General features: G+C 32.3%; 2 protein-coding genes across 7 annotated transcripts; one reads left to right on the forward strand and one right to left on the reverse strand.

Annotated features, from left to right (window-relative positions):
- The first annotated feature begins 5,619 nt into the window (after positions 1–5,619).
- On the forward strand, positions 5,620–9,950 carry LOC114163316 (Chaperone DnaJ-domain superfamily protein). 6 transcript variants are annotated; one of them, XM_085666507.1, is made up of 8 exons: positions 5,752–6,076; positions 6,565–7,087; positions 7,483–8,012; positions 8,143–8,201; positions 8,730–8,825; positions 8,952–9,128; positions 9,239–9,287; positions 9,628–9,950. In XM_085666507.1, exons 1-7 carry the CDS (start codon positions 6,028–6,030, stop codon positions 9,278–9,280), a joined length of 1,476 nt encoding a protein of 491 aa, XP_085522633.1. In that variant the 5' UTR covers positions 5,752–6,027; the 3' UTR covers positions 9,281–9,287; positions 9,628–9,950. The 6 variants fall into 6 exon arrangements, 4 of the variants coding, with proteins under 4 accessions (XP_085522633.1, XP_027903351.1, XP_027903353.1 ...); XM_028047550.2 differs by having other exon boundaries at positions 5,753–6,076; positions 9,385–9,950; XR_014984586.1 differs by lacking the exons at positions 9,239–9,287; positions 9,628–9,950 and adding an exon at positions 8,463–8,532 and having other exon boundaries at positions 5,620–6,076; positions 8,952–9,094.
- Positions 9,951–10,758: 808 nt separating this feature from the next.
- Positions 10,759–12,043, reverse strand: LOC114163318 (Mitochondrial transcription termination factor family protein). The gene has a single exon (XM_028047559.2). It carries the CDS (start codon positions 11,835–11,837, stop codon positions 10,929–10,931), a length of 909 nt encoding a protein of 302 aa, XP_027903360.1. The 5' UTR covers positions 11,838–12,043; the 3' UTR covers positions 10,759–10,928.
- Between the last annotated feature and the right edge of the window lie 902 nt (positions 12,044–12,945).

Consider the following 12,945-nt stretch of genomic DNA (forward strand, 5'->3'; position numbering starts at 1 on the left):
TAATTGAGTTTTTATTAATATTTTATATTTCATTGGAACCAAATTTAAAACAAGATTCACAGCCTCTTTTGCAAATTCAAACTAAAAGAGGGTAAAAAACATTTAAGCTTATTCACTCAAAGATAATCAATTGTATTCTCTGAGGTTTTATATATATATATATATATATATATATATATATATATATATTAGTTATCATATATTTATTATTATTTCTCTTTTTTGATGAAATTTTTATTTTATTTATGTTTTTTAAATATCACCTAAATTCCTTTTGAACTGAAAACAAAATTAAAAATGTATTAGAGATAAAAGGATTAAAGAAAAAAAAGTAGAGAATGAAACAAAAAACTTAATAATTCACCAGAAATAAAAAATAACATTTATGTACATTCTTTAAGATAAATTAATTATTAACTCATTTCATATAAATATTTCACATTTGGTTGGAACCAAGTTTTAAAAGAATCGCATTCTCTTTCCAAATTCAAAGACTTAAGAAGAGTGGAAGTTACTTAAAGCTACATCAAGTGGATATGATTTTTCAAAATTATGATGACTCATGTGTTAAGTGAATTAAAAATTTTGATTTTGAAAGATATTGTTTTCATCAAAATAATTATGATTAAATTGCTTTCGATGCAATTTGGATAATTCTATTTTAGAGACCACTCTGTAGTAAAACTTAACATTGATTCTCCATTCATTAGAAGAAAAAGAAAAAAAAAAGAAGTTAGAAATTGCTTGTAACTGAAGATGAGACCAAATAGGCACAGTAAAAAGAATGAAAAAAAAAAAAGTAACACCTTCATTGCATTTATAAAGCACAATGAATCACGTCGATCTCATCGAATCGAAAAGAAAGAAAAGAAAATTGATGAGATGATGAATAGGTCAAATGGTACCCCACACTCACACTTGTACTATCATCAAGTTCATGCAATCAACTCATTTCATATCACAACTACCTTTCAAACTTAGGAACCAAAAATCATGCATGTTATCATCAATGAGAAATTCAAATATAAATCGAAAAACTTTCATTAAATAAAAATAAAAAAGTTAAAATGATATACAAGAAAAACAAGTATATATAATTTTAGTAAAATTACATACAGATTAATACTATTTTAATCCAAAAATTTTAAGACAATAAATTTTTAGTCTTTATTTTAAAAATAATACTCAACTTTTTTATTTTGTATCCGACAAAAAATTTTGAGTCAGTTAAATTTCTATCTGTATATGAAAAGCATAATGGTTCAAAAGATACAATATGTGTTCCCATATGAATCCTATTATAAGAAAATTGATATTACATTAATATATATATATATATATATATATATATATATTATATCAAATTAGAAAAAAAAAATGAAAAGGAGACTAGTTGGAGTTGATAATTATTGAATGGACACATATTAGAACGATGAGACGTATATTTTGGATGAAATACGTACATTGATTTGTTGATTGTATTATATATAGGTTTTGAGTGTATATACAGACAGAAATTTGTTTTTCCTATGTAATAATATTCTACTCTTTTCCCCCCTTACGTGGTGCTATGACTAGACATCATTGTAATATTCTGCACCACCATATCTAATCAAATAATTATACTTTTCTCCTACGTACGCTGTACAAATATCAAATAAATACGGCTAAGATACGGAATAGAGATCGCAATATTATATATATATATATATATATATATATATATATATATATATATATATATATATATATCCGAAAATGTTAATATAATTCAATTATTTATTTTTTAGTGTGATTTAATATAAGTCATTAATTAATATATCATTATTTTATTTAAAGTAATAATTCACACTAAATCACATTAAAAAATAAATGATAAAATAAATTACTGGTTGATCATCGTTCTTATAATTTTTTAATGAGATATATCACACATGAGAAAAGGAGTCATGCGCCATTGGCTAACAAGAAATAATATTGAAAGTTGACCATGAAGACATAATATAGCATCTATAACATTATATTATCCAATTATTAATTTATATAGGTTGGAAAATAATTAATTATTTGTTATCATATATATTGTTAACTTAGATCTGTGTAAACATGCAAAAGTGTTTTTGATTATTTCACAAAAGTTAGAAGGCCTTGCATTTCTCAAATAACTATTTTCTCCATTAATAACAAAAGAGGATTATTTGTTTAGCTTATTTTTAACAATTCTGAGAAGGTTACCCTAGTTTAGGCGGAAAAATTGTTAGATTGTTTTTGAATTATAAATAAAAATATAAGAGTAAAAATAAATGAAGAAAAATTGTTAAATGAATGAAGTGAGATAAATAAAAGAAACAATGATTTTACTCACGTTATATAAACCAGGGAAAACATAAACGAAAATAAATAAATTTATAAAAATATTTTATAATACTTGGAAATTACATATAACCAAAAAAAGGCAAACTATTTTGTAATATTGCTTTTAATATATATTTTATTTATTTAAAATATATATTTATTCTAAAAAACAAAAGAAAGACGTTGACACAACAAGGTCAAACATATTAATCAGTCAATTGTTTGTATGAATTGAATACAAGTGTGCAAGTAATACGGTTGCATGTGTGCACCTTTTGGTAGTATCATGTGTAATATTTCTTCTCCTTTAACAAACCCTAATCACATTATTTTACTTATTTTTAATGTAAGATTCATAGCACATCAAATACCTAATTATTTTAGATATAAACAAGAATGAATAATTTTATATTACATAATTTAGTTTAACTAATTAATGTTAAATAAAGGTATTTCACATCAAGAATACAAAATTTATTAAAATAAATTAATTAGCTAAAGGATGTTTTAGAAATAATATTATTTAACAATATATAAAATTAGTTAAATTTATTTATATTTAAGTTCTTCTCTAAGTGCCAAATTTTTTGTTTGTATATATTTAAGTAGAAGGACTTGCATATTTTAAAATTGAACACTCATGTTTTGGATTCTATGTAGTAAAATGGAGAAAAATAAAGATGAAATAAGTAAATAAAAAGGTAATAGAAGTAGATGAGAATTCGTTTAGCTGAATATAAACAAAGAAGAACGAAAATAAGTAAAAAAAAACAAAAGTTAAGTGAAAATATTTTTTTTATTGAAAAACCAAATTAAATTTATTATCTACTTCCATTTTTTCCCCTTCAACCAAACAGATCATAATAGAAGTAAACCAATTGGTGTTTTATGATATCTTATTGTCTAGGGTGAAATAATTAATAAAAATTCCCTTACCTCAAACGAGTAATATACATTTAATAAACCTTAAAATATATTACACACAAATATTTGTACATAAAATCTTCTCCTAAAAGAAAAAAATAAGTATACACACAACTATTATATACCATAATTTTTCAATAATAATTTTATACAATTATTTTTATTACATGTCTTTTTCCTTTTTTGTTTTCTTTCTATATATTTCCCTCTTTCATTAATCATATATTTTAAATAAAAAAAAATTATATCACATCTCTCTCACCGTCTTACTCTCTTCTTATCCTCAGAGTAAACTATACCATTATTTTCTCATGATTTGGTATTAAAACTTACAAATAATTTTTGATTTTATAGTTTTCCTCTCTTAGGTTTTCCTTGTATCTGTAACTTAGTTTCTCATACATGGAATTAAAGATATACTCTTGAAATTGTTGGTGAAGTGGACCTAGCCTAGTAAATATAACCTTGCATTTTAGTACTTTTCATTTTTAATTAATTTATACACCCAAAACATTTTACAATTATAATTTGTTAACTGGAGAAAGTTATTATGATATTTTCTCTCTATTGTCATAATCTATTGCCACGCACTTATATTAAAAAAAATGATATTTTACTTGTTATCAACACGTGTCCACTTTTGAAGATATAATTTTTCAAAGATATATGCACATTCATAAGATCAGTTGCATTGAAAAATAGGTGGAGATGAAAGGTGTGTTTTGTGAAAAGACTATTTATACAAAACATGCATGTCTTTGTTTTTATTCCTTCTGGCATTTCTTCCTTGTCTTCATAGAATACAGACATTAGTGTTCTGTCAGTATATTTCCATGCTCTTTTACAGTGTTTAGACTAAGCTAGGGATATACTATGTAATAACATAGCTAGTACCCACACAAACACAACAAACAAATACAACATACAATAAATCTAATTATAATACTTCAATACCTTTTAAACTCTTTTGCTAGTCTTTTTCAAATTCAAAACATAAACATATATACATTATAAATTCTGTTGAACTACAATGGTCATTTTGGTATAGACTACAAATATTTTCTTTATGTTTATTTTTTTGTTTGTGGAGATGAAAACTACCTTAGCTTTTGATTTAGTGTCTGATTGATATGCCCGATAGTTACACATCATTTATCGAGGTTAGCTTTTGATTTAGTGTCTGATTGATATACCCGATAGTTACATATCATTTAAAAATCGAGGTCAAAAATAATTTAAATGTATTTTTCTTTTTTGATATGTCTTTTAAGAACAAAACTCTGGAAGTTCAAAGCAGATAATACCTAACAATTATAAACAACAAAAGCTTTTTATATTTAAGACTGAGAACTCAATGGTTAGGTTGAAATAATTTAACATCAGTTAACCCACATGTTGAGTGATAGATGCTTTGGCTTTGTGAGCAATGTTTAGAGAAGAGTTTAGTGCCCTGAGATTGGAATTGAGCATGCTGAATTTCCTGGGAAAAGTGAAACAGATTGTGAAGATAGAACAAGTGGGATGATTACAAAATGAAGAGAAACAACTTCTTCCAAATCTGAATACAATGAGGAAGGGAACAAACACGGTTTGCGGAAGAATTAGTGTTGCTCGAATTGACAGGTGCACCACATTGCTTACTTTGTGTTATATCACCTTTAACATTATTATACTTGCACGGGGTCACCTTAATTTGTAATCAATCTAATTGTAAGTATTGAAAAAGTGGTGTAATAAAGTGATCTAAAAAATTGACGTGCAAAATACCCATATATTATAATTATTATTAACCTGTGAATGTGTTGCTGAATAGGCTGGAAAAACAGCACCTGATAGCTTCTTATGAATGGAACGCACTGCAGGACAGATTGACAAAAGCACTCTATCAGTGAACAGCAATATCTGATGGACCCATGATTATCAAAAATCATGAGTTTTTAATTACACTTGTTCCTCTTCACCTACCACACTAAACAGTAGAGTTAACTCACTTCACCTCTGAATTATGCTTTTGGACCACCACATAATATGGGAGGCAAACCATGTTTTGTGGTCCAAATTCCAATTAATTGGCTAACTCATTTCATAATAAAACAATTAACAAATTGGTGTTCTTCCTGAGTACAGCTTTATCAATACTTAACCTTGTTGGTTGTTTGTTTGTTCTTAGCATAGCAGCAGCACAAGACTATCTATATATGTTTCCCTGTGGTTATTTCAGCCAAATGAATTAAAACACAAAGACAAATTGCATATTATATAGAAGGGAAAGAGCTGAGAATGATTAGGCCTGTGTGTTGGTGCATTGATTATGATCTCTAAATGGAAGTTTAAAGTAAGAGTAAGGCAGAAAAGGGTGTGATGAGAAATGAATTTAAGGGATGCAGTGTCCCCTTGTGAGGTACCAATCATCCCTTCCCTCACCTGCCCCGTTGGCAACTTTATCTTGAGCCATACACGTAATTCCATGGTTCTGACACTTTGATCTAATTCCCTCATATGAAAGCAAAGTATTAGAGAGTGACGGTATCCCCAGATACATACATACACACAGTACATTCCATAAATGAATTTTATCCTCTTATTCTTTTCCTGAATCCTGAAAAATGGCTCTACAAACCCACATTGCATGAGGACAAGCAAAAGGGTGGACACTGGCATAGAACAAAACCACTTGCCCCCACCCAAAAAGAAAATTAAAAGCATAATGAAAAGGAGGTACCAAAATCAAACATAGCCAGCAGCAGCATGATGATGTCTGTGGGGACTTCCAATTCCAGCCTATGCATCTTTCCAGGTAATCAAAGCAACTCTAGCTCTATTGCACATTATTCCACTATGCATTTCCCATCACTTATCACTAATCATTCACACAAACCAAAAATTTATCATTCAACAAACAACACCACAATAATACCATCCTTTCTTAACCATTACTTAACCCACTATGGACCAATGCTTTTATCTTCATTAATCCCAACCTACTTAATCACTCTCTCCACAACTTATTTAGCTACCATCTATGCAAAATCTAGGTTTAACAATGGAAGCTCAAAGAATGTTGTAAGATTTAACCTGTGATTAGAGCAACGCAATCAATGGCAGTAACTGTAGATGATGAGCTTCTTGATTACTAGAAAATAACTAAAGCTCAAAGAAAAAGGGTAAAAGTCAATCAATGGCTTTTTTCACAAAAACTGTTTTTCTTTTTATTTTTTTCATTACCTTTTGTTTTATGTTCCTCAGCTCTATATATAAGCATAACCCACACTTTGTTTCTTCTAGTCAATATTCCGGTCAAACAACCTCGCCGGAAAATGGACGAGTCGTGGAGAATGCGAATGGGACTCACGCCGGGGCTCCCTCGCCGCCGATCCATGGAGGACCGCTCCGCCTCCCGCACGCGCCGCTCCGTCTTCTTCGCCGCCACCGCCGAGGCGGAAACCCTCGACCCCGACGACTTTGCCGATGTCTTCGGAGGCCCGCCCAGGAGCCTCCTCGCGCACAAGTTCTCCAGGTCCAATTCCTTCTACGAGGAGATTTTCCGACCGCCGGAGTTCGCGTCTCCGGCAAAGTCGAAGGGCGGCCGGAGCCTGCCGGTGTTCCGGATTCCAGCCAAGAACGAGGCGTTTTACAGCGACATATTCGGGTCGGACGATGACCGGCGGTCGCGGGAGCGGTCGGGGCCGCAGTCGAAGGCTAAATCGAAGTCGAATTCGTCGTCGGCGCTGAGCTCCGAGGAGCTGAGCCCTCTCCGGCCGCCTATCGGTGATGACGTGGCATTATCGGCCTTTGCTTCTAAACTCAGGTACTGAAATGAAATCCCAACCAACTAACTGTTTCGAGAGTCCTTCTGTTACGTTCTGAATTGACCATTTTGCCCTCTGTGATTGCCTCTATTTGCGGTTTTGAATTGAAAGAGTAAAAAGGAGTGTAGTATAGAAAATGTATTGCTAGGATTTTTCTTTCAGTAAATTTGGGAGCTAAACTTTGAAATAAATATGATTTCCAAAGTAGACGAAATATCTTTTCTGGAAAATAAACTTCACTGATTTATGAAACTGAGGTTATGCAAAGTTTTTTATTTACAGTTGGGGCAACAACTGTAGCATTCCTTAATATTGTGAAAAACTAAAAACTAATATGATTGAAACAGTTATTGTTATGGGAAGTCTGAGGTTTCTTTCTGGGTGATTGTTTCAGGCCAATAAATGTGCCATGCAGATGGAACTCAACCACTATGATGCCTGGGGAACACCCGATTAAACAAGGGGGACCACTTTTTCCATTCAATAATCAGTTATTTGAAGTTCATTGTCAGGATAATGAGTTCAAGGAGAGCTTCAAGAGTCCTCATTTCGGATTCTCACGAAGAGTCTCTTCACCAGAGACAATTAGTCTTGAATCCAATTCATACCAAAGCATGAAGGTATCTGCCGATGACTGGGAACTCAGTTCCCCGTTTTCTGCTGTCTCTGGCCTTTGCCATGAACATGAGGCAAAATCTTCAGTTCATGATTATGTTCTTCCAGAACTGGTTATAGACCAGGACGATGATGAAGTGATGAGCTCCTATGTCATAGAGGTCAACTCCAACTTCAGAGAGGAAAGTTGTGGAACAGCAGACATTGATGAAGCAATAGCATGGGCCAAGGAGAAGTTTCAGTCACGAAATTCTGATGAAGAATCAAGCTTGAGAAATGAAAGCAGTGAACAAAATACAGCGGTGGAAGGTGATTGTCTTAACTGGAAATAAAATTTTGTGCTTATTTTCTTCAGCTTATCTTTAAAAGAGTGATTTCAGTATTTTTAGAAAAATCATCTCTGAAACAAACTAATTCAAACCTGCATGATATAATGCAGGAACGTCTGATGCAGGTGAATGCCATAGTGATGAAACGGGAAACATTCAATCTTCCAAGGTAGTATGATATATTGGAAAAAGCATTGCTTATGAGTATGATACAAAGCTTGTAATGACACTACCTCAGTTTTAAGATTTGTCCGTATTGCCTATAGTTTTGGATAGAAATTTTGAATTAGAAAAATATAAAAAACTACTTGAAATATTGATGAAATCAATTCCATTCAGACATAATCATTTCAGGAATTGATAAAAATACATGGTCATAGAAAGAAATGATAAATATTCGCTCAAGTTGTATAATATATTTTATTTACAGGTTGTGATCAAAAGAGTCCATAATAAAATAAATGCAAGGAAAGGAACCAAGTATCTGTGATTAGAAATGAGTAAGAGTTTATTCAGGCTAATCAGGCTGCAATTCCCTTCCTCTCACAATTAACTTGTCTTCTTATATTTTAAAGCAGCTGAAACTTTCTACTTTGTAAAATACGTGACTATGACTATTACTAGGATTTTCCTTTACTTCCATTCCTTTTATCTTAGAACACAAATTTATATGGATTGTTCTGTTGTTTCTATGAAGGGACAGACAGAAACAGAAAAGTTGGACAGAGATATAAGATTGTGGTCATCTGGCAAGGAAACTGACATTCGGCTACTCCTTTCAACACTTCATCATGTAACGTTTTATTTGTTGTTGATATTTCAATATTGACAAATTTATTGAATCTTCTGTAGTTTTATACCCCTTTCCAAGCATGAAGACAACTGGAGAATTGACATTATTTTATGTTTTCAATAAAAGATTTTATGGCCCGAGAGTGGCTGGTATGCTGTTCCTCTTCCGAACTTAATAGAAAGTTCACAAGTGAAGAAGGCCTATCAGAAAGCAAGATTATGCCTCCACCCTGACAAACTGCAGCAAAGAGGAGCAACACTCCTACAAAAGTATATAGCAGAGAAGGCTTTCTCCATTCTTCAGGTATGTGAAATATGTGTCATATATGTATAAAACCTACTATTTGTTTCAGAGACAATAAATATAGGCTAAAGATCAACACAGAAATTAAGTTCATATCTACTTTGGAACAGGATGCATGGACTGCATTCATATCTGAAGACGTTTCCTTCTAAACAGCAGGTGACTCCAATTCCTGATAACTCAGTTTTGGTTTAAAGGTCGTGGGAAAACATCGAGATGAACATTTTGAATGACTGAAGTGATCATGTCCATGCAGCATATACACAAGATGTACATGAAATTTGAAAGCAGCATGTCCATTTGTACAAACTGTTGACTGATGGATCATGGATCTACTGTTTTGTGCTTGTATCATAAGTTGTTTGACGCTTTTGTAGGTATTATTTTGGAAGTAGTTAACAGGAAGTTATTTGGTTGGTTTCAGTACTTGATTTGTATATGATGACATGAAACCAAGAACTTAGCTTTTGTTATTCTTTTGGAACCTTGTTCCATTCAGATCTCATCAACAGCAGCCCATCAACCTTTTCAGCTCTTTCTGCTGGATAAGCTTATCAGTTATCATCCCATGCTCTTAGATTCCTTTAGCCCCTTCTCCTACGGCAGAGATTTCTTGGTGTGTCTACACATGGTCAAATTGTAAAATTGAAATATTTCCAGTATCATGTATCAGGTTACAGCAGTGAACAAGGCCTGGTTCCAACTGCTACCTACGACTAAATTTCCATGTTTACAGATATTGGCTTCTCAGGAAAATATGTAATCTCTTACACCTACATCATGTATACATGTAATTTCTATGTCGTTGGTCTCTTGATTGAATTCCATTCTTGCAGAGATTTTTCTCTTTTTTTTTTCTGACTTTTGACCTAGATGATAAAATTTCCACCATATTTGGTTTTTGGTTTGGAGTGTTCCAATTCAAATTCAGTTTAGATAAAAAATTTAGATTTGTAGCATGTTTGATCATCTTTAAAATATATAGACATCAATATTTGGCTGAACATAATTTTTGTACAAATAAAAGTTGGAATTACTTTTGCATAGTTACAACTTTAATTCCAATTTGCAAATTAATCCAAACATGTCCTTTGAAGTTCCATTGATAAATATGAAATTACTACCTTTTCACCTTTTGTTCCCAGTATCATGAAATCAAGAAATAAGCACTTTTTAATTATTTTGGAATCTTATTCCATTCAGATCTTATCAACTGCAATCCATTTGCATTTGAACTCTTTGGGCTAGATAATCTTATCCTTAGTGCACACATTTCCTTAGCCTTTTTCCCTACTTCATAGATTTCTTGCTTTGTCTAGATCCTGTCAAATTATAAAATTGCATATTTCTGCACTTAAATTTCCACTCTTACACCTACTGGCTACTGGCAGGAAAATATGAAAGCTACAACACCTACATCATGTCATATTTTCATTGTGGATGATCTTAAATCTTTTGAGAGTTTATTTAAATTCTATTCTTGCAGAAACTGCTTTTCTAACTGCTAACCTAGATGATAAAGTTCCAAAGTTCCATTGATAAAATATGAAATTACTATACTTAGAACTTAATTCAGCTTTGCTTCTCAGTATCATCAATATATTCAATACAATAAAAACGCAACCAGAGATTTGAAACGGCAACTTAACTAGTATATATATCAGTAACTTCGCATGAGCAATCTGTACTAAGAAAGGAAAACATACAAGGCATATAGACAATTTATCAAACAGTTCAGCTTCATTGGAAAACTATGCATTCACAGAAGTAAATAGACACAATGGAATGCATCCACTATAGTCACCCACCCCCCTGCTTTAACAACTCCCCAAATTCTTCATCAGTGCTTTTAAGCATCACTGACAAAGGTAAAGTGATCCCACTCTGCACAACCTCAGTGTGTCTAGGTTTTATCCTGTTTTCCAAACTAAAAGCAAAGTACTGAGGAAACTCTTTAAGCTCCTCCACTTTTCTTCCCATTTCCCCAGCAAAATAGCCATACTTTGGTTGAAAATTATTCTCTATACTGAAAGTGAGCAGTGCTGGACATCTCAACACCATACTCCTGATCTCATCCTTGGAAAGTCCCAAAGTCTCCAAAAATCTAAGTTTAGGGATGAGGGTGTGTTCCACACTAGACACCAAGAGAACAGAATCTTGATAAGCCAAGGCCCCCAAATCCTTGAATCCAAGTCTCCTTAGGTAAACCAAAGCTGGCCTGAGCTGGTCTTTCACACTGGATGTAAGCAATCTTGGGCACTTATTGATCACCCTTCTGAAACTATTTTCAGGGACTTTGAGTTCATTCAAGATGAAATCAAAAACTGGGGTGAGATCAGTTTTGATGTCAGAGGTGAGAATCTTGGGGCACATGCCAAAGATTCTGGGCAGGTCCTTCTCAAGAATGCCATTGGAGAAAAGGAAGGTGATGATGGACTGTATGGATTCCATGGTGGCTGTGCGAAGATCAGGGTTTTGGGAGAGTGCTTTGCCAGCATCAACACCCATTACCTCGAGACACAGAATTTTCTCTTTGAATTCAAGGGAGAGTTTGGCGTGGGTTGGAGGATAAAGTGGGTGGTTTTGGAGAAGGCTTTTGGGTTTCGGTGCCACATGCAGAACGGTTGATCTTAGAGGAGAGTACGGTTTCTCAGAAGCGGTGGAGCAAAGGGAAGAATGTAACGCGACGGCTCCGGCGGCTGGGGGCATGACGGAGATTGAAGAGAGAGAAACAGAGAGTGAGGCATACAGAGAGAGAGAAGAAGGGATAGGGTAAAGGGTGTGGTATTATGGAGATGTCGTACCATTACGGCATGACACGTATGCATATGTTGGGAATTTGATTGGCTGAAAATGGATATCACTTCATGGGAGATGGCTGAAAATCTTATTGATTTTCATATATTGTTTGAAACATTATACACATCCCTCACGAACTTTAGGAACATTGTAATAAGCTAAATCATCTTTCTTCTTATTTATTTGTGTATGAATTCTCTTGCGTATCTATTTCTTCTCAAAACTATTTTCCCATTGTCTCTTGATGTGTAATACTTTCTTAAGGACTAAATCAAAATAACTAATATGGTCACGTGTTAAAAAGATGGACTATTGTATTCATTTGTTTTGCCTATGCCACTACTACTATATTTTCATGGGTGTTTCTTCATGCACTCCTGTAAAAAATGTGTTTTTTAATTCACATTGAAATGTGAACGTATCATGCATCATATAATGTAAATAATTCAAACATTAAAATGAAAAGGATTTGATATGTAAAAAGAAAAAATTTAATATATAGATTGAAAAGATTATATTTACTCATTTTTAAAGTTTGAGGTCAAAATACATCAAAGTTTTAAATAAGAAAAAATTCTAATTTTGCATTAAATTTCATAAATTAAAAATATATTTTCATTTTTCTTTTCATATATATATATATATATATATATATATATATTTACAGATTATTCTAGTTTTTCTTGGGGAGAGCTAAGCTTTGGGCTAAATATTCTTTTTTGGGCCATAATTGCACTTTAGATTTTAATTGTAATTTTTAGTTCAGGCATTGGTGATAGGGTATCTTTTGTAGTGGGCCTATTATCTCATTTTCGGTACATATTTTTTGTAATTTTCATTAGGCCTTGGCCTTCTAAATGTTTTTTTTTTCAAATAGAAAAAACAACTTTAATAGGTGTTAGAGTCTCATTGAGGAATTAAGGTACAAGTTAATAGAATTTTATTAATAGTAAAATCCTAAAAGCAAATTGATAATAGAAAATTGAATGTAGCTCCTAGTGAACCGATAAAATAGAAG

Source organism: Vigna unguiculata, chromosome 9, assembly GCF_037176805.1.
Source record: "Vigna unguiculata cultivar grain cowpea cultivar isolate G323 ecotype 2 chromosome 9, ASM3717680v1, whole genome shotgun sequence".
Taxonomy (NCBI): Eukaryota; Viridiplantae; Streptophyta; class Magnoliopsida; order Fabales; family Fabaceae; genus Vigna; species Vigna unguiculata.

Coding starts and splice junctions, on each gene's coding strand:
- LOC114163316 (XM_085666507.1), top strand. CDS start 6,028: ATGATGATGTCTGTGGGGACTTCCAATTCCAGCCTATGCATCTTTCCA. Junction 7,088..7,482: donor GCCTTTGCTTCTAAACTCAG/GTACTGAAATGA, acceptor TGATTGTTTCAG/GCCAATAAATGTGCCATGCA. Junction 9,129..9,238: donor AGGCTTTCTCCATTCTTCAG/GTATGTGAAATA, acceptor ACTTTGGAACAG/GATGCATGGACTGCATTCAT.
- LOC114163318 (XM_028047559.2), bottom strand. CDS start 11,837: ATGCCCCCAGCCGCCGGAGCCGTCGCGTTACATTCTTCCCTTTGCTCC.